Source organism: Panthera onca, chromosome A3, assembly GCF_046562875.1.
Source record: "Panthera onca isolate mPanOnc1 chromosome A3, mPanOnc1 haplotype 2, whole genome shotgun sequence".
Lineage (NCBI taxonomy): Eukaryota > Metazoa > Chordata > Mammalia > Carnivora > Felidae > Panthera > Panthera onca.
In genome coordinates, this window is record NC_138341.1 from 70,810,966 (window position 1) to 70,837,886 (window position 26,921).

At 38.0% G+C, this 26,921-nt stretch overlaps 1 protein-coding gene across 20 annotated transcripts in view; it reads left to right on the plus strand.

Moving 5' to 3' along the window:
- NRXN1 (neurexin 1) overlaps positions 1-26,921 on the plus strand; it is a 1,127,584-nt gene that overhangs the window by 559,131 nt on the left and 541,532 nt on the right. For 11 of the 20 annotated variants that reach the window (XM_078444448.2, XM_078444458.2, XM_078444453.2 and 8 more), the window contains 2 exons: positions 18,313-18,486; positions 24,763-24,882. In XM_078444448.2, the coding sequence (XP_078300574.1) occupies positions 18,313-18,486; positions 24,763-24,882 (294 nt within the window). Of the gene's footprint in view, positions 1-18,312; positions 18,487-23,815; positions 23,843-24,762; positions 24,883-26,921 lie in introns of all 20 variants that reach the window. The other 9 variants (XM_078444444.2, XM_078444446.2, XM_078444455.2 and 6 more) reach the window with 1 other exon arrangement.

Here is a 26,921-nt window from a genome sequence, read left to right on the forward strand (position 1 = left end):
TCTAATAATAATATTTTGGGCACTGATAATAATGATGCTTTTATCCACAACTCTGATTTATATAGACAGAAATTTAATGTATAAATTTGCAAGCTAGGGACTCTTTATCCCATTCCCCACCTTGACTCAGATGGAGATGGTCAGCAATGGGCGGGAGTCTAATGATCTTTTTTCTGAGAAGAGGAATTCCGTGCAGGTGACCTTGTTCAAATTATCTTTCGTGACACTGCTGAGTTCTCAGGGGGTTCTGTGTCTCTCCCTGCTGATACAGTTTTGCTTTCATCTTTATTTCCCAGCTGTTTGTATTCTATTCCCTCTGGCTATTATGTACAAGCTGCAACATGCAATGAAAAGAGCAACATAAATTTGCTCTCTGCATTGATTTCCTAGCACAGCTGCACGTTCATTGTGGGACTTCTGAGTCCTGCCCCCTTTAGAGAGATAAACGGTTTGTGTAATTCCTCTGTATGTTCTGTCTTCGGCAAATTTGTATGTTTGCGTATGTATGTATATGGGAAGGAGCTAATATTTATTGACTTTCTACTAAACACTAAATAGATTTAAATGATTTATTTTATTTCATCCTTATGGTTAACCCGGGTATTTGAATTAAGGTCAGCCTTGTTCATTCATTAATCTAGTTCAAGAACAAAGATAGGAAGGAAGGACTGTCTTTGGCCCCCATCTTCCATGGGTACCCTTCTCTAAGGCATTAAATTTATTCTTGAGCAAATTGAGGATAATTTACTTGATAAGGGAAAAAAAAAATTCAAGGTGCAGTGAATACAGTGCCCTCAGGTGGCCACTTAGCAAACTACTTACAAGTGAGTAATTCACCTATAGACCCCATCTAGGTCAGCCCAGGCAGAGTCAGCCCTTTGTTCTTCCACTCACACTCTGATTCCTTGCCCCCCCCCCCCCCCCCCCCGCCTTCCACCCCAGGGTTTTGAGCAAGCTTTCCCTCTGTCTTCCAGTCTTGTCTCTTCCCTCCTTTTGACCATTATTTTTTAACCTTCTTGATATTCTTCTTTAAATCTTACTTTGAAAGCAGCCACCTGCTATTGTTTATTCTGCTACCAAGCCACTAAAAGTTTCCATAATCACAGACAACCCAACCAGGGCTTTCCTTTCAAATATATTCATTCTCTAAGCAAAGATTGAAGATGAATAGTATTCTTGTTCTTTTCATCTTGATCACATACCAGTCTCTCTCACTCAGCTACCTGCCCTCTGCAATCCTGAATATAACACATGTCCCCCCTTCTCTACCCTTTAATGTTGCCATTTGACATATCATCACTTCCGTTCTTTAGTGATCCGATTTTATTCCCAAGTCCTGATCATATTTATACATACCCGGGCTGGGGCGCCTGGGTGGCTCAGTCGGTTAAGCATCCGACTTCGGCTCAGGTCATAATCTCGCGGTCCGTGAGTTCGAGCCCCACATCAGGCTCTGTGCTGACAGCTCAGAGCCTGGAGCCTGTTTCTGATTCTGTGTCTCCCTGTCTCTCTGACCCTCCCCCGTTCATGCCGTCTCTCCCTGTCTCAAAAATAAATAAACGTTAAAAAAAAATAAAATAAATAAATAAATAAACATACCCGGGCTTTGTATGTTCAGCCCATATGACATCTGATTGCTGGCTTGCCTTGCCCTGATAATGTACTTGAAAAGAAACTTTTAGAGAAGAGTCCAACTTTGAGCTTAGCCTTAAAGTAGGAGATAGCGCTGAAACTGGAGGCAAGCTCCTGTTGTCCTGTTGGTTAAGCTGTCTTTATTAGAACTCTCTCTTTTTTTTTAAATTTATTTAAAAGGAGCAGAGATTTGGTCACATTACTTTAGTTAATGGGAGAATATTTTAAGGATCCATTAGGAAGAGAGACAAGAAATCCTTTCAACTGCTGAACAATGAGGCAGCATAGAGAATAAGAACTTTGTTCTGATAATCATACTGGAATCTCAAGAGCAACCCTCCTGGATGTTCCCTTGGACATGAATATCCACCGCTCCCCAATTCCATGCTCTCCCACCGATCCTTTCTCTACCGGGTCTATTCCCACTTAGATATTTTCTGTCTCTGCTCCCTGGCTTCTCCTACTCTTGATTTCTGCCTCATGGCTTCAACCTATTGCTTTTGTTCCTGTGTGCATTACCACCTTGTCTATCCCTGTCTCTTCATCTCACTTTCAAATTCCAAAAGATGGGATCTCATACAGTGAGTGACCTTTCTAGAAAACAAGTTCATTGACTTTTGCCCTGCTGTTTTGGTCAGGCTCCCTTCTTCAGGCCAAGTAGCTATAAACACAGAGCTAGATTTGCATTGGCATAAAACCTGAATTTCAAAGATGATCCCTGGGAAGAAGTCATGGGCTGGAAGGCTCTCTGAGCTTCTTAGGAGGAAGGTAGGTGATTTGCTTATTCAGAAGGGCCCGAGTGTCATGCCAGAGTTGAGGAGCAGGGAATTTAGGGGTTTTAAGCAGGAGTGTAGTTCATGGTGGATTTTACAGTCATTCCTTTGGCTTGGATGCAGAGGATGGGCTCCAGCTGGGGGAAAGAGACCACTTTGGAGGCAATCATCACAGTACAGAACAGAGATAGTCAGTCTCCGAGTATGTAAAAGTAAGACTTGACATTTCGATTACTCCATTTCCCATAGGAGAATGAAAAGACCATTAGACATGTGAAGTGATTGTCTCCTGACCTCTCCCCTGAAATCAGGCTTGGCAGAAATCAGGCATGGCAAAATTCAGTCTCAATCTGATCTCTTTCCTGCAAGGCCTTTGTCATTGTTTCAGTCTCACTCCCACTTCCAGTGGGACGTCTCCCCCCTCCATGCCCAGCTGTCTTGGACCTGCTGTCTGACCTTGAGTGTGGAAGTCCCTCCATCTTCTTCCCTAGAATCCTTGGGCCAGCTTCCATAAGTGAACAGAATTAAAGTTCTGTATTCCCTGTCAACAATTCTGTCTTCTTTCTTTTGTATTCCTCAACTCATTGTACCTGTTTTGGTACCTCATCTACATTGGGCATAGATTTTCTGTTTAGGTTTTTCTCTTCCCTCTACATCTATTATCTGAAGTTTATCTTCTCACCATTAGGATCATAGGAACTTAGAGCTCAAAGTAATCTTGGAGACAATCTGGTCTGACTCGTTTCTTTTACAGATGAGAGAAGTATGCTCAGGGGAGAAGTGCCAGCACCGCCATACAGATAATTAGTGTTTCTAGATCTGGTCTTCTAATTCCCAGTTTAACACTTTTTACAACAGGCCAGGGAAGATGAGTTTTATTGTTCATAGCAACTCAGTTGACTGCAAGCGAAAGCCTCGAGCAACATGCTGAAAAGAAATCTGATAACTTCTTTGGACTTATTGGAGAACACTCTTCATGTGGTTGACCATCACGCAAGCTGGAGACTAGTGGTGTAGGGATCACCTATTTGCTTTTTATTTCTGGTACAACCTTAAACACCCTAACCCTTCCAACCTGTAGTTGCTTTGGGGCAGGTAATATAGGTGCTTGAATTCCTGATGCTGGTTTTTGCTCACCCCTGACACTGATTGAGCTCTAACAGCCATAGGCCTTGGCTTGTGTGCTTGGAATAACTGTGAGGAGGTCATTTTCCAGGAGAAATAGCCTTCCTCAGTCCTCCCATGGCAAAGCATGGGCTCCTGGAAATCTGAATCCAGTTCAAAAATGCCTTTTGGACAAGGTGCCAGTTTATCATGTCCCAACAGGACAGCAATTAGACAAGCTCTACAGCTGGTGACATTTATGCTGTAGAGGAGAAAGTGCCTATAGGTGGTGCGGTGGGTTCTTAGGGATCAGATAATGCTCACAAGACCTCAGCCTCATTGTAGCTAGGCCTTCAATACTTGTCTCTCTCCAGTATTATCCAGTATATCTCCAGTATATCCCAGGCCAGGGATGAAGCTGAGATGTCTTCTTAAAAGTCGAATAAGTTTGGCAACATCTTTGTCACTGATGAAGTACTTGAGTCTTTAGAGTTTTCGTCGGCCAACCTCTTTTATTTTTCTTTTCTTTTCTTTCTTTTCTTTCTTTCTCTTTCTTTCTTTCTTTCTTTCTTTCTTTTTCTTTTTTCTTTTTCTTTTTTTTTTTTTTTCCTGAAGGGAGACTTCAACAAAGGTCTTTGGAGGTAAATAAAAAAAAAAACAAACATAATTCACTATTCACTAATTCAGTGAAAAAAAGGAAAGTTAGTCAAAGTGTGTCATTCAAGGAACCCAAGGACAAGAAAGAGGAAGTTTAAAGCTAGACTTCATGAGAGCCCCATTTGGGAAACCTGTCAGCACCAAGCCAGCATCTTCACTCTCATGGTCTCCACAGGGGCTGTGAGATGTCTTCTCGTAACTTTCCAACAAGGCGTTGGCGTTGTTATTCTCCCTCTCTGTGCACTGGCTTTCCGTGTTTTCATAGACATTGGAAAAGGGACTCCCCAGACCTGGATTTTCACCTTTGGCGTTCAAATACTGATGAGAGACTCACTTGAGTTTAGGAGCCATAGCGCCAAATTCTTAGTGAGTAAGGTTGGTTGGAATATATGTGCTTCCTATGACCAGAATGGGGGATAGTAGGAGGCAGGGTCACCCTGTAGGTGTAGGTCACCCTGTAGCTTTTAAAGGTGGTCTGTAATCTGCTATGCAAAAATCAAGTTGGTGTGTCTGCCTTGCTCTGGGTTAGGGGTGGGGGCTACAGCCATCGAGATGGTAGATAACAGGGCATTGCATGGTACCAAAATGTTCAGATGACTAAATTTATAAATGCTTGGGTGCACAAAATTATTCTGTGGGTGGAGAGAGACTATGTTGATCTGGGGTCAGCACAGCACATGGGATACAAAAGGCAGAAGCAGAAGTCACAGGCTCACTAGATCTTGGGGAAACACAAGGGAAGGAGAATGCTAGATTTTTATCCTCTGTGGAATTGGAAAGATTTAAATCAGGCTCCTCTAGATCTATAAAGGACAGAGAGGCCATGGCTGACTTGTAGGTAATATTACATGTGTTCATTATAGATCTCAAAAGTAAATATCACTGTTATTTTCAGTGGTTGTTCTATTTAGTTAGGGTTTAGTAATAATGCAGATCCAGCCATCTTTTTCTGTGACCCAAAGGAAAACTAGTTTCTCCCCTTGATCCTGAACAATTCCTCTTGAGCCATGGTTCAAAATTGGAATAGACTGGAAAGTTAGGTGGGCTTAGTACAAAGTTATCCCCCACTACTGTAAAGATGCTTCAGAGCCAATTCTGCCATCTTTACTCTTGTAGGAAAGCACATTTTTTAATGGCACCATGCTGCTGTTGGCCCAGTATTTTCACACACAGGAAGGTACTTCCATTATTACTTTGGAACTGCATTAGGTCAATCAGCCTTTCTTGTTAATGCCACAGTAATGTGGTTTTCTGTTTCTGCTCTTAAAAGGGGCCCTTTCTTGACCTTCACAATTAATTATTGTGGTTTTTCTTGAGGATAAACAAGAAGCAATATAGCTTTGTAATTAAGGACCCAGGCTTTGGGGTCAGACCGACTTACGTGAAATAGCATCCCTACTATTTATTTTATGTGTGTCCTTAGGCAAGGTACCTCACTACTCTCTCAGTCATCTTGTACCCTTTGCTAAGCATTAGCTAAGAGATTTATCTTAGTAGATTATCTCTTTACTTTTCATGACAAACTGGTGAGGTCGCTGTACTTGGCTCCATGTAACAGATGATGAAACTAAGGTAAGGTTTGGAGAGATTAAACATCTCGCCTAAATAATAATTATAGTGATATTAAATAGCTATAATAATTATTTTAACCTGTTTCTGAGAGCTTATCATATGCCATGCACTATTATAAATACTCCACTTATGAGATCTCAATTCTTATCATAGTGCTCAAGATCAGCCAAAATGTTCTTTGAAGCTCAAGGGTTTGCAAGGAGGGGACTCGTAAGGTCCACCTGGATGTGACAGGCGTTGACAATATTTAGGCCACTTTTTCCAGCTTTCTTATAGTTTGCTTATTAACATTCTTAGACAGGCTGCATGAGGCTCCCCTCCCTCCCCTGCCCCGACCTGCCACCCCCCTCCATCAAGCACACTGCTTTGATTTCCTGCCACTGGTTCCCCTTGGAAGCTTCAGGACTATAAAAAGACTTCTCCGAGCACTTTAAGGTCGTGTACTAATGTACTGTTATCTCTAACACAGTAGACCTTTGGCATTTATAAATTTGACACGCATGGTTCCATCTATTTTTGAGAAACTTGATGGTCTGGGATACGATTATCTGTACTTTTGCTCAGAAACGAGTTTGAATCATGGACAACAACAGAGTTATATGCAAAACTGAGTGTTGTTGCAAGAGACACTGTCTACTGGCCTGGCATCTGTCTTTGTTCTCTGTTCAGAGATGCATCATAATAAAATGCCTTCATTAGTGTCATCATCATCATAATTAGTAACTTAATAAATAATGTCATTTATTGAGTACCTATGTGTCAGACACTTTGTTAAGGGCTTAAATGTGAAATCATTAAATTTAATAAGCATCATGTTCAAATACAATCAAGCTACATATTATCTTTTACCGCAAGCCATCACTTCAAAATGTCTTGTATTGTGTATATACGGGCTTAGAAGAAATGTTTGGGCTCACTGTTAAGACAATTCTATAATCATTTTACACTATAAAACATAATTTTAACTCAAAGTTTTTAAAAGTGGCCAATCTGAGTTATTAATCAAAACTGAAAATAGGGGCTGCCACCTGCTTTGGCCAGTCACAGGCAGGACAGGGGGCGTGTTCAGCTCTGTCCCTTCCCACTGTTATCTTCTCACAGCTTGTTGACTAGGGACATCAGCTGAAGTCTGAACTGGCCTGGTGCACATCTCTTATTCACTTCGTTAGCACTGCTTGCCTGGTTTCATCCAGGGCCCCTCTTCCAGAACCTCCTGGCCTTAACCCCTGTGGAGCGGTCATGCCTTCTGTTCATTCCACACAAGCTCCTACTCCCAGGGTCCATTCTGTCTCCAGGCAGCCCTGCCTGGCTTGCTCTCATTACACATGGGGCCCACAACCACCCATGAGGAGTTTTCATGCTTCCTTTACTCCTCAGCCCTGGAAGTACAGCCCATTCCCACTGCTCTCATTTCTACCCTGCCGCCACAGGCTGTTTAGAGCTTTCTTAATATTGCAGGTACCAGTCCTGTATCACCTCAACTGTGGGAAACTCAAAGCAGATTTTTCAGGAGAACTGAAAGCCTTCTGTCTAGCTTGGGGCTAGAATATAGTCCCCCTTTGGGGGCCAGTAGTGCTTACTACACAGAGCAATCTCAGACGTCTTTCTTTCCAAATTCTGACTGCTACTTCTTCTCCTTCATTATTATTATTATTATTATTATTATTATTATTATTATTTTGTCCTTGGTATAACTGAGGGATTCAAGGACTGAGAATCAGTATTTTATCATTCCTTTGTAAATTTTGCATCTGGCCATCTGTCTCAGGCTCACATTATCTTTTTTTTAAATATAATTTATTGTCAGGTTGGTTTCCATACAACACCCAGTGCTCATCCCAACAAGTGCCCTCCTCAATGCCCATCACCCACTTTCCCCTCTCCCCCACCCCCCTTCAACCCTTAGTTTGTTCTATTTAAGAATCTCTTAGGGTTTGCCTCCTTCCCTCTGTTTGTAACTTTCCCCCCATCCCCTCCCCCTCACATTATCATATCTATTGTGTTGACACTTCAGCTAGGACTTGAATTTTGATACTCATTTTCATAAGTGTGGCCTCTTAATCTTTACAGTTAGATGAGTGAGATGTTAGTGTTTCCATATTACAGATGAGAAAATGGAGATCAGAAAGGCTATGTGAGTGGCCTAGAAATAGAATTTGAACCCAGATCTATAGAAGGATTTAAATACTACTATGTATATTTGCCAGCACATTAAAAGGAATTTCTTCTGAATGTCTGGAGTGAAAGATACTACTTTAAAAAAAAATTAATGTCTATTTTGAGAGAGAGAGAGAGAGAGAGAGAACAGAGGGGAGGAGCAGAAAGACAGGAGACACAGAATCTGAAGCAGGCTCCTTGCTCTGAGCTGTCAGCACAGAGCCCAACATGCAGCTTGAACCCACGAACCACAAGATCATGACCTGAATCAAAGTCATATGCTTAACTGACTGAACCATCCAGGTGCCCCAGCATTCCATTCTATTATTAAAGCCCTCCAATGTCTAAGCCTTTAGGAAAGGTTGCCCACACCTCCTTGTTCCCCTTTTTGATCATTTCTGTTCAAATATTTGCATTTCTCCTTAAGAAGAATTTAAATATTGGGAAAAAATTATTTGGAGACATGCCCTAGGGAATTCTAATATCCCAGTGGGATTTGATGGCTTGATTGAGAATGTTCCATCTTTCAGGCACAGAAGGAACTCCTCCTTTGAAAAAAAAAATATAGAAATGTTCAGGTACTTGACAAAAAAATGAGTTTTATCTGACTTTATGAAGCTCATGTATTATAGAAGACTTTTGGCAATGTCCATAAAGTTTTTTGTGCACTTTGAATCATTTTGTCCTTCCAAGATATCCAAAAACCACTGGTGGCTTTACCCTCTTTATTCTGTATCTCTTACTTGAGAACAGGTGCCATTTTTTTTTACCTGCATTAAACAGGCCGTTATTATAGGAAAGAGATGTTTTTCTGTACTTACCCTGTATAGCACTCGATCTTCCCCACCCAAAATAAATGTTCTTTTATTTTGAAATAAGAAAAGAAAATTTCTTTGAGTTAAGGAAAGCTATTTTGAAAAAAAAAATAAAGGAAGCCAAATTGTTATATAGAACTACTCAACATCTTAGGAAAGATAACAGATTTATATAGGTCCTCTTACTGGTCCCTTAGTTATAAGTCTCTTAATTTCAGGAACAGTCATTTCTAAACTCCTCCACCTATTCTATTCCTGTCACTGAGAAGGTTTTCAGCAAAAAATAGGAGGCAGTGTAGCATAGTGGGAGAAGAGGTAGCCTGGGAGCTGGAGGGTTTAATGCCAGTGTAATTCTCCTTGTACTGGTTGTATTGCCTTTGGGCGCTTAACTTCCCTTTTCAGAAGGGTGCTTTGCTTACCTTGCAGGTGGGGTTAATAATAACTTCCTACCTATTGTGAAGAACTGGTAGGAGGATCAATTGGAATAGGGGATAGCAAAGCACCCAAACTGAGGCTCTGTGCATGTTTAAAGTGTAACAGTATTTTTGAGATGGAGAGCCTCTGCAAGCCGTGTGCAGTCCTAGAGAGCATCACACGTCAGTGAAAAATGAAACACAAAATGGTGACAGAATTGTCTGATGCTAAAGGATGTCTAAGGTATCTACACTGGCTGTCAATCAGATGAGAAAGAGGATAAAGAATGATACTATCTGAACTCTGTTTTCACCTACAGGCAAATTTACGAAGCCAGGAGACGAAGTTAGCTTGGCATGAATTTATATGCCTGAACTCGTACCCCATCTGCCATGGTGTCACTGGCATAGTGTGGGTTTAAAAGAAGATGGATTACTATACACACCTCCGTAGCAATTTCATTTTATTATTTCTCATTTAACATGCCCACCAGCTTTCCCTCACAGTCTGTTGGCCAAACACACAAACAGAATCTGCCTTCGTGTTGTAAGTTTTATAATCATACTTTAAATTTTTTTTTTCATGTTTTGGACAAGTTTATTTTTAAACATCAGATAGAGGCAGGAACTTCAGAATGTCGAAAGCATTATCTGTCCTATTTATGAACATAATGTCAATATGAACACTCCAGGCTCACTACAGGAAAACATTAAGGTCTGAATGTTAACTTCATCAGAGTCCTCCAACCTGTTCATATACAAGTATTAGGTTGGGCCATCGATGAATGCAAGTGTCCTACTCATCTCTTCGTAGGAGGCAATTGAAAAATAGCTGCCATATCTAAAAATCAAATTGTGGAGGCATAAGAATTCTACCCCCTCGTCAGAATTTTGATACCTAATATTTATGTCTGTGGAAGAAAATTGGTTTTTTCTTCATGAGATTACTCAGTTAGTATACAGTTGAGTCTCCCAATGTCCTGGGAATTTATGTTCATTTGCATTGACTCAGACCAACATTTATTACCATTACTTTTCTTCACTGGCAAACATACTATAAAACTTCTTGTATTTTGTAGTAATGGAGCTATCCAAATTGGCTACTTGCCGCTTGGAGTGTACAGTGTGTAAACCAGTACAGATTAAGTGGAAATTGTCAGGGTTTCAGGGGACCTGTGCTTGGCGTTCGACCCTGCCATTTTCTGGCATTATGGTCTTGAACCATAGCATCTTCATTTGGGGCATGTCTCCAAAATAACCATTATTCCTTTTGTAGCTCAACAAAAATCAAATGAAATTATATATGCACAAATGCTCAGTAAAGTTTAGGATGCTACACCAACATCAATCCCCATTGTTATATTATAAAATGAACGCTGTCTTTTCTGGTTGTGACCATGGCAATGCTTGACACTGATTACCAAGGACTCAAAGCTTTGTGGAGGCTCTCTCTCACCTGGACAGGGCTCTGCACATTTAAGTTCAGTTGTCTCAGTGATTTTTGTGAAACTGAAAATCTTTTTAGCAAAAGCAGTATACTGTTGGATGTGGGAGGCTGCTGTAGGATCAGGAATACCTTTGGCTGGCAAGTAGCTGAGATTATAGCAACAAACCAGAAAAACTAATCCTAGAGTTCTTGAGTGATAACCCACAAACAGTAGACACATGCCTTTCTGGGCTGAGAACACGGTGACAGAGAGGAAGAGTCTGGAGAAATAGTGTAAAGTGCCCACAGCGTGAAGTGCTGCTATGGAGGCTATATGTTTTTACAAAGCAACACAGAGAATAACAGAATGGCCAGGGACAGAATAAGGCAGAGTGCCAGGGTGGGCTAGAGTTTAATGCCCCACAAGGCTTTTTGCACTTACTCTAGCTGCAAAAGACTCACAAGGGGGTTCTCATAGCCACACATTGATACCCTAAGATGTTTCTCTACTTCTATCTTTGTCTGCCTCTCTCTACAAATAAATTCAATATATGTCACTTAAAATTGGTCATGGATTACTCTATTAGAATGGAGAAAACAAATGCCACTGCATTGGCTTCTCTTAATGAGTTGGATGGCTTCACTTCTGCGTTCAAGAAAGGAGTCAGTAGAAGAAGAATTCCCCACAGTTAACTTTATTATTTCTCAAGTAGAGGGAACAAAGGACAAATATGACTGTTATACTCTCATAAAACCCTCACTATGTCTTTATTGTTCAAGTGATTACTTAGTGAATACAAACCCACCAATCCATCTATTCATCCAATGAGTCAACAAATAATTTTTGAGTGACTACTAAGTGAATATGAGAATGTAAATAAAGCTCATGATCATTTTTTAAGGAATTTATAAAGTAATAGTAAGGTAAGATATTCACACAAAGAACTGGGAAATAAATATGGTAATTGTCAGAAAAGAGGTTCACAATACCATGGACACTTGAATACTGCTAAGCCTCTGGCTTTATTTAGAAGTGGAGGGAGGTATTGAAGAGACTGAACACAGTAGGGAGACTGATCTGGTGTTGATGAGGAGGAAGGATGGATGCAGGTACACCAGATAACAGGCTCTTGCATGAAAGGTGTACAAGGGGAAAGATAGACAAGAACTGGAAAAGGAAATTACAGAAAAGGAAATTGGCAAATGTCAGAAGTATTGATAAAGCTGAGTCATGAGTTCTTGTCAATAATTTAAATGTAAGGTGTGAGATAGAGAATAGAGTTAAAAGATGATTTTGAAATTTCAATTTGGGTATCAGAGAGATGAGAAATGGGATTGCTATGAAACAGAAAAGTCTAGAAGTAGTTTCCCAGTGCAGGGGAAAGATGATGGCTTGGTTTTAGGCTGAACTTAGAATGCTGGAATAAGCTTCAAGATAAGAGTTGACAGGTATTTACTACAGAACTAAAATCAGGTTGTTTTAGCAGTTAGCCTTATATATACCAAGAAAGACTAAGGTGTAGAGAAGTTAATGGATAACTAATAAATCAAACTGGTGACCAGTGAGCATCTCCTCAGCAAAGAGTTTCTAAAATTAACCTGATATTTTTAACAGACCTGTGGAAGACACAGATCTTGTATCTCAGAGCAAAACATCTACTTGAATTGCCAACTTTGACTTCAATATTGAACACTGAGTGTGCTCTGATCTTAGATGTGGTCTTGGACGGTGTTTATTGTTTAATCCCATGTGTGGTTTGTTATAAAGGTTTCCATTTGTCTACTCTTGAGTTTAAATGTGTTAGCTTCTGTGCTTCTGCTTTCAGTAATTTAACATAATTTATTTAAGCAGTCAGAGGAAATTGTGACTTCAGCTTTCTCCCCAGAAAAAAATAAAATAAAGTAAATGAATGTTTGTTCCCAAAGTATTGAAGATGATTTTTCTTCTAAGAGGGCACACCTAATATATACAAAGAGGTCTAGATTTAATTTGTCTGCATTAAGGTATATGATCAAGATCTGACCTGAGGAGGTTCATTTGTGGATGTACAACAAAAGATTAAAATTAAAGATAATGATACAAATTTGGGGGCAGAGTTCAGTTGTTCCCTGGGGTAAGAGAAGGTACTTTTCCTGCAGAATAACTCTCAGAAACTAGCCCAGTCTGATGGCACTTTTTCTGCCAGCTAGTCACAAGAATTCAGAACAAAGTTAGACTTGTGTTCCAATTTGCTGTCCAAGGCCCTATCCAGAGCAAAGCCTCCAGAATTATACTTTCTCCAGTCCAGCCAGTAGGAAAGAAAGGCAGTGGGTATTCAGCCTTTTTTTTTTTTTTTTTGCCCACCAAATGCCAATTATAAGAAATTGTGAGAGCCTTCTTAAGTTTCCCTAGAGTTTTAGCCATCCAAATCTATAAAGCACTTGTTCTTAATGTATGCTTATTTTAATTAAAATGAAAGTAAAATGTTTAAGAAGCACAAAAAAAATACATATGAATAAACAGGAAAGCTGAGTCAAAGAACTAATTATACCTTGACACTTGCATTCTGCTGCTGTAAGGCAGAGCTTGGAGTCCTTGCTCTAATTGCCGTATGCTCCGTGTTTTAAAAGAAGAGAAAAAGTCTTATACCACTTCATTTACCTGCTTTTTTGGTTGATGGCTCCCAAGCTGCACCTTCCATACTCAGCAACTCTTCCCTAAGACCCCAGCTCCTATAATCATATCGTTATGGACCGCTCCTACTCAGATTCCTCCTGTTTAGTGTTAAATGTAATTCCCTCTCTTTTGTCCAAATTATCACTGCTTCAAATTCTGTTGTGTCCCCTAGATTTTTGGATTTCTCATTGTCTTTTTTTTTTGGATTTCTCATTGTCTTTTTTTTTTTCTTTTTGGAAACCAGTAGTCATAAATTCTATTGTGTTACTCAGAAGACTTTGACTTTATTTAGTCAACATTATTTATCATGGCTCCTTCAGAAACTACTGCCTTCCAGCCAACTCTTGTATGCTTTCTTGACTGCTGTATTTAATTTGTCTTCATGGTTTATCTGTGCTGTTCCCCATGCCTGGCACAACATTTATGTTATTACAGAGTAATGTAGCCTATCCTTTCTTTGGGTCTAAACTCTTCCATGATGCTCCACCTTACAATCCAAGTCCATAAAAGCCTTTTATTTTTCTGATTGTCTAAGGCACATTTAGCTTGACTCTTTTGACCTGGCCCTGGGACATCACAGGATTCTTCTATTTCTTAATCTGTTTATATCAAATTAGAAGATATTTATCAAGTAATTGTCCTCTTTCTGTAACCAGGTTCAGTGCTGCTGGGTTTGTAACCAAATATGTCAAAGGAGCCTCTGGAGCTTCTTATAGCACAGTGCAAGGCACACTCCAAGTACACACATGACTGCGAATCTAGTAAAGTAAGACGTGAATTTGACACCTTGTCATTCTAGTTATACTAGAAACAAGGAGACAGCCTAGACTTCTCATTCTGTATCTCTTACTACAATCAACATAGAATGAGATACACCATAGATGTGTCGTTGCCAAGCATACCAACAGTCACACCAGTAGTTGTTGTGTGCTGAGTGCATGCTGTACCCAGTGCTAGCATACTTTCTCTGTAATCCTGACAGTCTTGCAGCATAGGCATTATTAACCCACTTCACATATGAAGAATCTGACTCTTAAGGAAGTTATGTAACTTAATGTGCCTTCACTAAGACAACCAGTAAGTGGCTGAGCCAAGGTTTATAGCCAGATAAAGTAAAAAGCCTGTGCACTATTCCCTACTCATTACTGCCCAACTACTAGAGTATGGATATTTGTGATATCACCTTACATCATTCCATAGATAACACCTTTGAGAGACAGAGACAGAGACAGAGACAGAAACAGAATGTAGTTTGAGATTTTTTTTTGAGAAAAAATACTCTCTAAATGCTTGAGGTTATCGGGCTTTATACATGTTCTCAGCATCTTCTGCTAAAAATGCCCCAATTCCATCATTGGCTTGTCAGTTGCATGCATGGCCTACTTAAAGGATATGAATAAAAATCAACCCTTCATAGCTTGAAGAAGGGGTAACAGGCTGGCTTCAAGTCTGTATGAACCTGACTCTTATTAGATGTCCATCCTGGCTCTTGTTCACACACAGGGTCATTAAAAAGCATATCCTCCTTCCCATGCACAGGAATTTGCCTGCAAGATCCCATTAATGCTAATGGGTCATTTTAACTTCCATCACCTCAAGGATCAAAAGGAAAAGCTGCATCTTTGATGAAGTGTTAATGCTATATGGGGCTCAGGCCACTTAAGGGTTTCTTTTGTTCTCTTCATAGGGCAACCCACCAGGGGATGTTAGACCACTATCTACTATATGAGGAGGTTATAAAGACAGTATGAAGTGGTGGTGCTAAGTGCAGCTTCAGTAATGAAAATGAGAATGTATTCCCTACTTATCCACCTTAGTATATGTTTGAGGCTTATATCCTGCACTGCTTGAATCGATACTTTCTGCTCTTTAATAACACAAGGGGAAGATTTCTACTTCTCTGCAGTAATCTCTGAAAAGTTGTTCAGACACATATGTTTGCCAACAGAAAAAAAAATAGGATGGTGGCAGGAAGCGGGGAAAGGAAGTAAGTGCATTTTAGAATTAGCTCTCTCTCCATGTGTTGCCTTAGCATTCTTTCTTTCTTGATTCTTTTCCACTATGACCTCAGTCCATCAGATGGCTGACAATATGTGTCGAGTGTCCACTGTGCTTGTAGGCCACTTTGGGAGAATGTAAAACAAATAGAGACACAGTCTGTCCCTTCCAGGAGGGTGCCATCAGAAAGAGGAAGGTAGGTTAGCAAACATGTAGTGTCTTATACATAACTTTCAGTGTAAATTCTACTTCCAAAAGGCCTGCAGCAATGCTAAGAAATCTTCATCTAACTATTCCCTCTGTTCTCGAACACTGCATTCAATAGGCCTGGAGGAGAGCTGAAATGTTCTAATAAATTTAGTTCAACAAATGAACATAGGGAGCATGTCCTTGCATTGATATTTGACATGTAACAGTTTAAATCTCTCCTCAGAATTTCAGATGTGTATGAAAGGTAACTCTATTTTTCTATAACTCACCTTGGTTTCCAGTTTGAGTTCTGATCCTTTGAGTTAGTGAAAATGTAATCTCAGGCAATTTTCCCCCTTACTTCCCTGAGATTATGTCTAAATTATTTGGGTGGGGGACTTCCACTGTTGATCTTTTGGGAGATAGAGATTACACAGGAGCTGGTCTTGGGTATTGTATACTTATAGCTCGGATGTCCACTGAATTGCCAGCATCTTCATTCTTGTGTGCATGACCAATTAATGTCAGTCTTTTTCCGTTTATTTCTATGAAACTCTGGGAATTGTGTCGCTCCCATACCACAGTTGGAATATGGTAAAATCTGTGAGGCTGCCTAAGTTCTTAGCAGGTCTAAATCTACCATGCAGTTATGTTTTTCCCAAGAATTCCACTTTTACTTCTCGGTTCTCTTATGGAACTGCACACAAATCAATATAATTCGGTAAATTTACCTGAAGTTTTTACCTCCACTGGAGCTCAGCCCTCAAATTAGAGCACTGTGTCCTCTTTTTGGTATTCATTGACTGTGTGCACATTTCTTCTCTAGTTTTCTCTCCTGTGTGTTTACATAAGAGCTAGGAAAGCTTTATTCTTCTCTTGTAGTTGGCTATATATTCTATTTCATTCTTTTAAGAGTCTTGACTTATGCAAAAAGGTAATTTGCAGAAATGCAGGAAGATAATTTGGTATCTTTGGTTTCTGATTCTTTTCCTTTCTCTGAGATAACTAAAACACAATGGCTTTAAATTTAAGTGAGAGCAAAGACTGGAGAAAAAGGAAATATGGAGAAAAAAATAAGTTGTTTCAAAAATAGTATCCCATCTCAGATGAAACCCATACTATCCTTTAATATTAAGAATATAGTTAGTAGTCAATGGATGTTTTATTTTGTTCAAGATGTAGGGGAAGTTAACATATCCAGTACCTTCAGTACATCTCATGCAGGATCAGTGACGTCCCGGTATAATACTTAGAGCTTTAGTTAATAGATCAGGGACCTAAGTCCGCAGTTTCTATGGCAAAATGACTTTAAGCAAGCTCAATTCACTCATCAGTACAATTCAGGACTCTTATATCTGTGGTTTGATTTCAGCCTACTTACAATCTAATAGGTTAACTTATTACTGTTTCATGGATGCTGGAAGAAGACAGAAGACTTTTGGGTCAGAGAACAAGGACTCATGACTCAACAAACAGCATGAATATCCACATGTTCTCCTTTATTCCAAGTCCCATGAAGACAACACAGAGGGACCCAGATAAACATTAGGAATGTAGGAGTTTTGTGTTACATTGGGGAAAAGGTATCAGGTGGCCTGAAAGGTTGGTTAATCTGAGAGAAAAAACCCAACTGATAATGAAAAGTCAGAACAATAAATAGCTCAATAGAGTATGTTAGTAGAACTTTTAAACAGGAATATATCTCATGGAATTTTGGGGTCACCCTCCTTGTCTTCTACATTGACTAAGTGTTTATTAAAGTCAGTGAATTACATCTACTCAATGCCATACAGATATGGTAGATAATCTTTGATAGGAAATGAAGCAATCAAACATGGATTGTAATCTCTCTTGCCCATAAAACAGGGAAATATCAAACCTAGAGACATGATACTAGCAGAGCGAAGTGTTCCATTAGAAACTTCAATAAAATTTAAAAAAATTGATAAATTGTTAGTGGTTCCCAGAGCATCATAAAGAATTCAAAGTGATATAACTTCACCTAAATAAGATATACCTGGGGCGCCTGGGTGGCTCGGTCGGTTAAGCGTCTGACTTCGGCTCAGGTCATGATCTCACGGTCCGTGAGTTCGAGCCCCGCGTCGGGCTCTGTGCAGACAGCTCAGAGCCTGAAGCCTGTTTCAGATTCTGTGTCTCCCTCTCTCTTTGCCCCTCCCCTGTTCATGCTCTGTCTCTCTCTGTCTCAAAAATAAATTAACGTTAAAAAAAAAAAGAAATACCTGAAAAAGGATGTAAGCAGACTCTTAATGGGAGTCAGTTAGTGAATGTGATAGGTGCAAGTACTATAATGGGCAATTCTAGTGGAGGAGATAATTGTGGACACTGAAGAGAATTTGTTGAATTTCTGATTAACATAAAGACCCAGAGTTCTCTAAGCAGAAGGTTGACTGAGTGTCTAGTTCATATTTTTACTCTGGTGGATACTTTCTATATTTTATCTCAGTTAATTCTCATAAAAACCTATAGGATAGATTTTTATCATTTCTATTTTAGAAATGAGGTTTCTAATGATCAGAGAAACTACAAACAAAACAAACTAAAACAAACAAACAAACAAACAAACAAACAAACAAACATTAAAAGTTGCAGAATAACCAGGTTTGGTAAATAACCAGGCTTGGATTTTAGTACAAGAATATGCAACCCGATGGCCCATATTCCTTCCACTTGGCCATACTGTATTGAACTCATTCAATTCTCTGTGAAAAACTATCTTTGAATGCTGGTATGTTACTCAAGCACTTCTATTGTTGTATACTTTTAGGAAAATATCTAATTATAATTGACTTTTTTATTAATTCAATGAAGAATAAACCAAACTATTTTTTTTTCCTATCCTCCTGTATGTTTAAAACAATGATAAGTTACTTTTGTGACCAAAACTTTGCTTTTCCCACAGGTGACTTATATATAGGAGGAGTGGCTAAAGAAACCTACAAATCTTTGCCGAAACTCGTCCATGCCAAGGAGGGTTTTCAAGGCTGCCTGGCCTCAGTTGATTTAAATGGACGACTTCCAGACCTCATCTCAGATGCTCTTTTCTGCAATGGACAGATTGAGAGAGGATGTGAAGGTACTAGATCTTTGTTATGAAATTCTAAGTAATTCTAATTCCAACCGTAAATAAGAACAATTCTCTCTAGGCAGCAAAATTTATTTCTGCCAACTGTTCAACCCCCTCCCCCACACCACTTAGGGCTTAGAAATCCTTATTTGTGTTTTTCACTTTTCAGCCCATAAATCCTAAGTTTTCTGGGCTGTTTGCAAACCTACGTTAATGCCTTATATAAGATGGGAGCTCCGTGCATGGATCTTGTTATTTTCTGCTCCTGTGAATTCTATAGTTTGCCTAATTGGTGGGTTAATCATTTTTGCAATGCCTGCTTTAAAGACATTAAATAGCTACCCTGTTTAGAGTAAAAAATATGGATTTACTGCAGCGAGTGTCAATCAACTTGAGACTGCCTTTTTTTTTTTTTTTCAAATCTACATTCAGCAAGCTACAAGACTATAAAGTTCAGATACCCATTGTCAAATCACTATTTGATTTGTATCTACCTGGTAGCAAGAGTTTCTGCTGTATATCATCAGTTTGTTTTAGCAAAAATTGTTTTCTTCTATTACCCAGGACTAATATTCCATACTTGAGAAATGTGCTCAAGTATCTTTCTGTTTTTCTGTTCTCTCTATCAGATGAAGATCTGTGGGAGTACTTTTAGATCGCTACTTTCATTTTAGATAATTTTCACTTCAACACCTCAGATTATGTGAGCCAATTCTCCCTCCATCAATGTAATTTAATCACATTATCCCGAATTTGGGGGCTCTGAATGTATTGCTGGTTCTCCTTTAATGTTGAAAACAGTTTGGGCTATTTTGAAAATTTTAGATTCATAAGGAAATTTCATATGGAAGAGGCAAAGAAAGACATGTGAATTCCTATCCCCCAGATTATGAATCATTCTTCTCAGCCAAAATAATGCCATTAGATTTAGCAATTACCTAAGTACATGGAGATTTTTTTTAAATACACTTTTTTCTCTCTGCTGTATATATTTCCCTGAAAACTCAGGTGAAATTCAAACTGTGTTTTAATCCTTCTGGAAGATAATGTTATTTAATAGAAGACTTCACTGAAATTTTCGTTAATGTTATTTATTTTTTTTTATTTCAAATTTTGGTGTTACACGGTCTTGTAAAACAAAGGGAAACTGTGTTTTCTCCATTTACCAAAGGAAGCAAGATTGTTAAGTGAATAAATTCTTTCTAGTGGGTAGATACATGTATGTAGGTCATAACTTTGATTCTTGGATGTGATCTAATCAGTGAGAATATATACATTAAAAAAAAGTACTACAAACTCCTGAAAATATTTTTTTTTCAAAAATAGGCCTTTTTACAAGTTGCTTGGCAAGTGACTTCTCACCTACAAAGAGATGTTGGGAGCAGACAGACACGTTCACAGCTAAACACCCACAAGATAGAAATCCAAACACACACATATGACCCCCTACCACTGACACATACATGATATGAGTGGGTTGGTATAAGGGAAAACTAATGAGAGGAAAGGTGGACTGAGAAAAAATATTTGTGGAAATGATATTTGGTTTTATTTCCTAACATAATCTAATAAGCAGAGTACTATTTGAACATTTGAAATCATTTAGTAGATTATGACATTGGTTCCTTCCTTACCTTATATGTGATGCTTATAATCTGAGCTTTAATAATTCTTACCCTCTTTTTACCCCCTTTTTCTTTATTCTTAGAATGTTACCATGCCCTTGCGTTTCTACCTTAACACTTCCCTGATTTTTTCATTTCAACACCAAGATTAAGAACTTTTAATTTATGATTATTTCTATCCTATGAAGTTCCTAGGAATAATCTTAGATAAACCTGTCACATGTGTAATTGATGATATACATATATTTTTAGAAATAGTGATCAAATTCTAGATGCTTGATGAATTACCTCTGTAAAGATAGTTGTGTTATAGAACTTTAAATCCAAATCACACTGGAATCACTGAACTTTCATATTAATAGAAGTGGTATAAATTTGTGAATAACCAAATATCTTTGAAGATTTTCCATCATTCCTACCTGACAAGACCCACAAATCTCTAAGTCCCTTTCATATAAAAAGTTCTTGGTCTTTCCGAATAACCACTTGCTGCCTTCCATTTTTAACTAATTTCATTGGGTCATAGCTGCTTTTACTTATATAGCACACTAGCTGGGGGAGGAAGCTTGCCTTTTGCAAGTCCCTTTAGATGAATGTTTCTCAAACTTTAGCCAGTATCAGAATCACCTGGAGAATTGTTAAAACACAAATTCCAGAACATTACCCCCAAGACTGCTGATTCAGCAGGATCCTAGAATTTACATTTCTAACCTGTTGCTAAAATGATGCTGATGCTGTTGTTCCAAGGACCAAACTTTGAAAACTACTGCTAGGTGGCATTTTCCTACCTACCTAAGAGAAAGTAGAGACTGGTAACCCACCAATAATCAGGCTCAGATAAGCTCAGTACTAAAACTAAGGTAAGATAACTTTCGTACGTAAAGTCAGTGAAAATTTTTTTTAATTCAGACACTCTTTGCATAGCATCTAAATTCAGCCCCAAAACTGTTATAAGCCACAGAAATACTTACTTATTAAAGCTACCATTGACTTGGCACTAGTGACAGTAAGTTTACATCTGCTATTTCATTGCATCCTTAAAACTCTGTAAATTAGGTAGTACTGACGTTTTTTAGATGAGTAAATTGAGCCTCACAGACGTAAGGTGACCTTAAGATCACACAGCTCGTTCATGGTTGATGGAAGCTTTGAACCCAAGTTTGCCATACTTGAAAGTCCAGGCATCAAAACACTTTCCTCTCTTGTTTCTTTGGTTTCCAGAGATTTTAGTTTTACCTTCACTTCTTTTCCTTTTCAGACATATCCTTTTACTTAACCACTTAATACACATGTCCTTGTGGTTTGTTCCCAATTTTATTCAGTGACAAAATAAAAGGAACATTACATAACTAAAGGAAAAAATAAATTCAGGGCTTTGTCTTGTGTAAATGCCTGTCCATATTTAAATATTATTCTAGAAGGTGAGTATTTTGAAAAATATGTCTTGTCATACAGAGGCATGCATTCTTTTCTAAGACCTGAGTATAAAAAGACTGTTGTGGGGTGCCTGGGTGGCTCAGTCGGTTGAGTCCGACTTTGGGTCAGGTCATGGTCTCATGGTCTGGTCCATGAGTTCAAGCCCCATATGGGGCTCTGTGCTGACAGCTCAGAGCCTGGAGCCTGCTTCGGATTCTGTGTGTCTCTCTCTCTCTGTTCCTCCCCTGCTCATACTCTGTCTCTCTCTCAAAAATAAATGAACATTAAAAAAAAAGACGGTTGTGATAATGAAAAATAAGAATAATAAAGCATGTCTCTCTGCGCACATAAAGTTTGGCAGGTACGCTGAGTTGCAGCTCCACAATATGGGCAGATTCATTTTTAGGAGTGCAGTTTTACCATTTTTAGAATTTAGTATTATTTTGCAATTGTATTTCTGATGATTTTTACAAGAGCAAAAGTGAACACAATAATCTAGCTCTAAATCAGTTCCTATTGCTGCTCTTACCTTGTGCTGGGCAAGTCAGGGAGCTGCTATGAATTAATGAAACAGCACCTGACCCGCAGTGGGCCAGCACCACTCCCTGCTCCCAGGCTTACCCCAGGAGGGAATGTGAGAAGGAGTATTGCTTTAAGAGTTGTTGTTGTTGTTGTTTTTTTTTTTTTCCTAATGTTAATTTATTTTTGAAAGAGAGAGAAAGTGTACACAAGTGGGGTAGGGGCAGAGAGTGAGGAGGACATAGGATCCAAAGCAGACTCTGTGCTGAGAACAGCGAGCCCGATGCAGAGCTTGAACTCATGAACCGTGAGATCGTTATCTGAGCTGAAGTTGAACACTCAACCAACTGAGCCACCCAGGAGCCCCTGTTTGTTTTAAACAAACAATAATTACTTTCAGTCTCTAACTCCATGGGATAAAGATCATTAGACCACTTACCTCTCATAGATTGGAAAAACAACAAAAACTAAGCAATTTAGTGGTTCTTAGTTCTTTGATGAACTAAGTGATAAAAACTATTACATCTGTTCAGGGCTTCCAGGTCTGAGAAATTAATAATAATAATAATAATAATAATAATATTATTATTATTGATAACATCTATTAGTTTTATTACTATTAGTATACCTATTGTTGTTGTTGTTATATAATTAGTTCTTACAGTGTTATGGTTTCTTAATTTGTGAACATTCACATAGGTTAGGCTAAATTCAATAACTTTCTATGAAGAATACTGAGAAAATTATAGTAGAAATACTTTTGTAACAAGCATGTTTAGAAAGACATTTCATGAAAATGTCAATTTACACAAAGGCTAATTACAGGTAATTCTCATTTATTCACTAAAGCAGTTACCTCAAAGTCTTTCAGTGTTAATTGGCCTGGTATCATTTCCATATTTTCATAAAACCTCTAAAATAGTGTTTACTAGAAAACATCTTTAGTTTTCTACTCTAAAGCTGTTTAGATTGACTGCATTCTGTTTTGACCATTCACTAAGACAGTCCCTATTAGTGGGGTTCTATTGTAATAAATATTCCCAAAGCAGTTTAGAAGAGTTGAAGGGAATTATGAAGATGGAGAAAATACTGACATAAGTCTGAGATCCTTAAGTAGTATATGTCCAGCCTTGTAAGAACACTGAAATCTTGTAGAGGGATTTTTTGTAAGAGGAATTAGACTGCAGTTTGCTTTTTCTATCCCTTAGTTCTCTCAGCCACCCAAATAATATATATATATATAGTACATTTTGATAGTTTGGTGTCACTCTGAAGTCCAGCTGTTGGCAATGAATGGCTGGCATTACAGTCTTAAGCCTTAATTGCAATTGCAAGATAAAAAGATGCAGAGGGGAAAAAGAAATGGAAAGGGATCATTGGTCTGCTAATGACCATAGTCTACACTGTATATGCGCATGACAAATGGTGCCACATTTTCCAAATAAGCAATGCAATTCCTTTGGTAACGCATTCATATCTATCCAAGAGAGGAAAAAAATACAGAAGCTCTTTTAATTTCTTTCATTACATGTCATCAGCTCAACTAACCATTATATATACATATACAGTAAAATTCTAATAAATTACTGCTTTCTCATTTTTGGCTTCTCTTAAGATTTATGGCTGTTAGTATTAATTTGTTTGCTCTACATAGCATTTTTTCTCCCCCTTTATAGCAGCATGCGTTTTGAATCTGAACGTTCTGTGTTTGCCCCATTTTGGTATTGCTTACTAACATTTAATATATTTTGCTTTTTTTTTTTATTTTGCTGACAAAGTTGCATTGATGAAAGCTGACTTGCAAGGTAGATAGCCCTGTGTGTAAAAAACAAGACTGAAACCCCGCAATACACAGTGGAAATCCCAAAATGACATTTTCTTTACATCTTTCAGTGACTGTTGTTTGGGTTCAGATTTAATTTCTCTCTTCTTGAACATTGTGCAAGAAGCCTCATCTTGTAGCATAGTCTGCATAAAGGCTTTCAGTCTTGAATATGTTTGTATAGTGATTGCCTCTAGTGCTTTGATCATCTTTTTTTTAGTTCTTTGTTTTCCAGTGTTCTAGTTACGATTCTTTAGAAATAGCCTAGAATTCTTTTTACTTGTACGTTAAATGGGGGCATGTCATTTCTACAGACTTTTTTCATTTTATGTTTAACTGCATGAAATTGTTAAAGCATGTGAATTGATACTTGCCAACATACCTATCCAAAACACCCAACAACCATAACTTTATCCATAGCTTGTGCAGGGAAACTTCTGGAAGCTTCTAGGGCATTTTTGCATAACTCTCTTCAGTTATTTTGCCAATCTTTATCTCAATTTCATAAAGCTCTAATCTCCATTTCTCATGGTGTCTCTATTCATTGGTCAGAAGTTAAGGAGATCCATGCATTTTTCTAAAATACAAATGGTGATAGAGAATTACTGATGATGGAATGAGATTACTTGCGACCATGATCATACTAGAAGCTATGTGCTTGCTTTTACTATTTGTTGGTTTAGTTTACTATTATAATGTATTTTGTTCTATATTTGAAACTTCAGAAAACCTTCATATTACAGCTTCTCTGTTCCTAATTCAGGTGTGTGAACTAGAACTTTCAAAACTGGTTTGGTCATGTAATTTGAGGTGTTGGCAACTACTATATGTGACCTAGCTCATGTATAAAACATTTGTGGATTTTTTTAAAGAACCCAAGTTTCTTTTGGATTATTTTTGCAGGACCCAGCACAACCTGCCAAGAGGACTCCTGTTCCAATCAAGGTGTGTGTTTGCAGCAATGGGATGGCTTCAGCTGTGACTGTAGTATGACTTCCTTCAGTGGTCCACTCTGCAATGACCGTAAGTACCCCTCTGAGTACGGACTCAGATACTCATCATTGCTTCCAGTTACTGTGAGTCTTTATATTTTGTGTAAGTCAAACTGTCATAATGAGAAGCAGTTGGTTTTACAGAAAGGGCATCTTTGAAAAAAATCAAATATTAATCAAGGATGCCTTTAGCTAAATGCTGTGATGCTGGTGAGCCTTTAGTTTGCAAGCGTTTACTGTAATGTTTTTTAATTGCTAATGGTCACCTTGTCAAAAATCTGTTTTTTTTTTCATTTCCTACATATAACAATCCTCCTCTAGTTTTTGAAAGAGACTCCTTACTGCTTTATATTAAATAATCTTTAATTCCAGAAGATTATATGTTGAGGGCTGTAATTTTCATGAAAGGTGACACATCTCATTATGTTTCTCTTTCTATATCTTTCTTAAAGCAATATCTGCCTTTTATTTTAAAAACAGTATGTTTAAACATTGTCCTTCAAGTGGTCTCTCTTATACTTTAAGCACCTGTGGATTTTTTTTTTCCTTTAGTCTCACAATTGTATTGTTTATAGCATGACTAAGAAACACAGCATTCACATGATATCATGGAATATCTAATGGTATGACTTCAGTGAGAATTTTAAGACTGAATTAACTGGTATATAGGATGAAGTCCTGTTTCTTAATTCTCAATTAGATTGTGCCTTACAGCACTTCATCAAAATGATAAAAAGCATTTTCTACAAAACAATAAATTTCACTATACTGAGAAAACTTTTCTGACAAAGGCTCCTGCTTGCAAAACAGAATGAATGATTTATATCATAAAAGCGACAGTTAAGAAAAAGCTCTAGGATGATGGGATGGGGGATGCGATGATTGAAGATTTGGGTTTCTAGGCAAAGGCTGGGCTTGGGTATGGATTTAAAGACTGGAGTTTTTTGCCTTTGATCTTTCTCTATTTGAAACTCTATTTATGTCAGTACACATAAGTATTGCAATATTGAAGATGAGGTCAAACTAAAATATTCCCTGAAACTGAGTTTAGTGATATGGTACAACTCAGCAGCTATTTTCAGATTTTCTATTCAGAAATTAAGTATAGGAATAATAAACAATTATTACAAAGTAAAATAGTACTTGGAAGAGAAGTGTAAATATCACACCACCATAGATGGGGAAGTATTTTGTCTCCATCCTACCAGTGACATCTTCCATAAATTACACCAGACTTGAAGCAATGAACATGTATCCATCATACATTTGCGCACGCACACACACACACACACACACACACACACATACACACACACAAAATAACCATATTTGGAGTTCTATAAATGACCTTAAATGAAGACTCAATGAGTAATTTATGTACTTATATGTACCTAAAGCGAAGCAAATATAAAACTTTTATATACTTTTGATAAATATATGTACATATGTGTGCAGAATTATAACTTCCTGCATTTGCTCCTGCCCCATAGAAGATAACGTAAATTTATTTTCAAAGACAACCAGAAGACTGATAATTTGTTATGATTTTATTATGGTAAATCTTTAATCCTGAATATGATCCTGACAGATGTATGACTACATGTGGTAGCTGAGATAGCTTTTATTGCATAAAAATGTTTTCCATTTTGCTAAAGAACTTTCTCTGCCAAACTTAATCTAGTTTCCATGTTTTACAAAATAGTTGCCATTTGGTTGTGTCAGATTGTGTATTCTCATATACCAGTTAAATTTGAAGAATATAATTTTCTCTATGTATTTGCTAGACATTTCCTAACAGAACATGAAGATCCTACCCTAAGTATCATGCTGTCTTCACATCATTTTACAGAAAATTATTTGAATGCTGCTCTTGAGTGATAGTAGTGGTGATGATAATGATAAGGCTATTTGTTATTTTCTTGTAAATAAGGTAAATGTCATTCAATAAATGTGTCTCCTGATATGCTTCTTGCACAGAGCAGCATTAAAATGACTTTGGAGGGCTCTCAGAATACATACATTTTGATTAAATCATTACCTCTTAATGGGATTTTGGAAATGTGAAATGCT